General features: G+C 44.3%; 1 protein-coding gene across 5 annotated transcripts in view; it reads left to right on the top strand.

The window, feature by feature from the left end:
- SGCE (sarcoglycan epsilon) overlaps positions 1 to 787 on the top strand; it is an 88091-nt gene extending 87304 nt beyond the window's left edge. For all 5 annotated transcript variants that reach the window (XM_073582064.1, XM_073582063.1, XM_073582060.1 and 2 more), the window contains one exon: positions 257 to 787. In XM_073582064.1, coding sequence (XP_073438165.1) covers positions 257 to 307 — 51 coding nt within the window. In that variant the 3' untranslated portion in view covers positions 308 to 787. The remainder of the gene's footprint in view (positions 1 to 256) is intronic.
- The last annotated feature ends 1301 nt before the right edge of the window (positions 788 to 2088 follow it).

The following is a 2088-nucleotide window of genomic DNA, read 5'->3' as shown; positions in this document are numbered from 1 at the left end:
CTAAATGCCTAAGTTCTATTATTTTTATTTTTCCGTTTTTTTTTTTTTTTAAATATTGTGTAATTATCGGGGTCTCCAGTATACTACTTGGTCCCATATGGGGCTAACATCTGATAATTTGCGGCTTAGAGCAGCGCTGAGGATGGAGCAATCAACCATAGAAACGAATGAGAACGTTAGTTGGACATGATCAGCTAATATGTGGTGATGAAACCTCTTTTATTCTGGAATAATATGTATAAATTACTATTTACAGGTCAATGGTATACCTGAGGAGCGGAAACTCACCGAGGCCATAAATTTATAAAGCAGAAAGGACCAAAGCATCCTCGGTTTATCTCCAGATTTGCAGCTTTTTATTGACGGAACCTGCACGGCGCCTCGGACTCCTCCGTCTACAGGATTATATTTAATTCCAGAACTATTTGCTTTTTTTTAACTTTGACTTTTTATATGGATTTCTTTTTTGTTAACGTTACTGTAATACCTGTGCCAGATCTTGGAACAATCGGTTATATCAGAGCAACCGGCAGTGCTGGAGCAAAGGCAACGGTAGAGTAAGGGCAGTGCACCAGAACCGGGCAGTACCAGAACCGGGCAGTACCAGAACCGGGCAGTGCACCAGAACCGGGCAGTACCAGAACCATCCCTCGTTCCAAAACAACTTCTACGTAAGAGGCAGCAATAAGAATCTGCAAACAATTCTGTACGTAGGAGCCACGGACAGATCCGGGTCTACACCGCACAATGTTTCTGACTACAGTCACAATAAATTACTTTTACAATAGTTTTGCGCTCCATGTTTGTGCCTAGCGGTTAAGCGTGCGGACAAGTGACCTGTAAAGAGGATGTCAGGATATTTGGTGGCGGATCTTGCTATAAGACCTCTTAACAGGACGCTATTTAAAACAATGGGTTACCGTCACCGACCAGTGCACAATGAGTGACGGCATCACCGACTTCACATCACTTTGGCTGACAGCCGGATGGGCAGTGTAGCCGTCAGTGCAGAGGGAGCTGTCAATCAAAGTGCTGGGGCGTGCTTACAGCCGCCGCTAATAGCGCTGTGAGACGTGACTGTAGCCATTCCGTGCGGGACTGAAAGCCGGGAGAAATAGAGTAAAATTTCTCTTGTTATCCGCTGTTTTCAGCCATACAGACTGGACAGCATTGCAACGCTAGTTACCTGCAGATTAACCCTTTATGTGCAGGTTTGTAGGGTTTGTGGACAAGACGGGTTCCTTTTAAATATCTAGAATTGTTGATACGTACAGTATGTTGTTACTGGATACATGTCACTTACATTTGCTGATTGTCTTTTCAGAGAGGAAGAGGACTAGAACTCTAGCGCCACCTATAGGAAGTAGCAATCCTAAAAGTCAGTGTCGACCCTGTAACGAGCCTTGTCACATGACTTAGGATAAAAAACAAACCAGAATCTCAATTTGCAGACACTGTGTTTCGGGGTGTTGCCCCTCGATATTGCTACTTCCTATAGGTGGCACTGGAGTTCTAGTCCTCTTCCTCTCCGAAGAGGCAATTTGCATATTTAATTTCCGAGAGGAGCATGAACGGCTTATAAGTCTCCTCACTCTGACATGCCAGGCCTGGCTTGTCACTCTCCACAAGGAGAAACGTTACCTCTTAGATCCCAGTCTTAGCCACTCACCTAGCCAAATCAGATCTCATACTTTGCACTGATGAGGGGCAGTACCCTGAAACACAGTGTCTGAAAACTGAGATTCTGGTTTGGCTTTTATCCTAAGTTATATTGCAAGGCTCGTCAAAGGGAATCTGAGCTTTTGGAGTTATGTATGTGGGCAAGCAGAATGCGCAAACCCGAGATTTCAGGCTGCGCACATGATGTGAAAGTGATGTCTGAAGAGAAGGGGAGGAGAAAAGTTGTATACTGAAGACCGGAGGCAGTCTTATCTTCTAGGCCCCATAGCCTGGAAGATCGAAGCTATAAAAGATGATTTTTACTGAACTATGCCACATCTAGGAGGCATACAGGTACAACTCATTTCACCTGTATGCCCATATTCATGTATACAACCTCTACGCCCATATTCATAACTCAAAATCACA

Source organism: Dendrobates tinctorius, unplaced genomic scaffold, assembly GCF_039654945.1.
Source record: "Dendrobates tinctorius isolate UK_male_01 unplaced genomic scaffold, ASM3965494v1 ptg000070l, whole genome shotgun sequence".
Classification (NCBI taxonomy): Eukaryota; Metazoa; Chordata; class Amphibia; order Anura; family Dendrobatidae; genus Dendrobates; species Dendrobates tinctorius.
The sequence above is the reverse complement of the archived record's forward strand: the minus strand, read 5'-3'. Positions and strand labels throughout refer to the sequence as shown.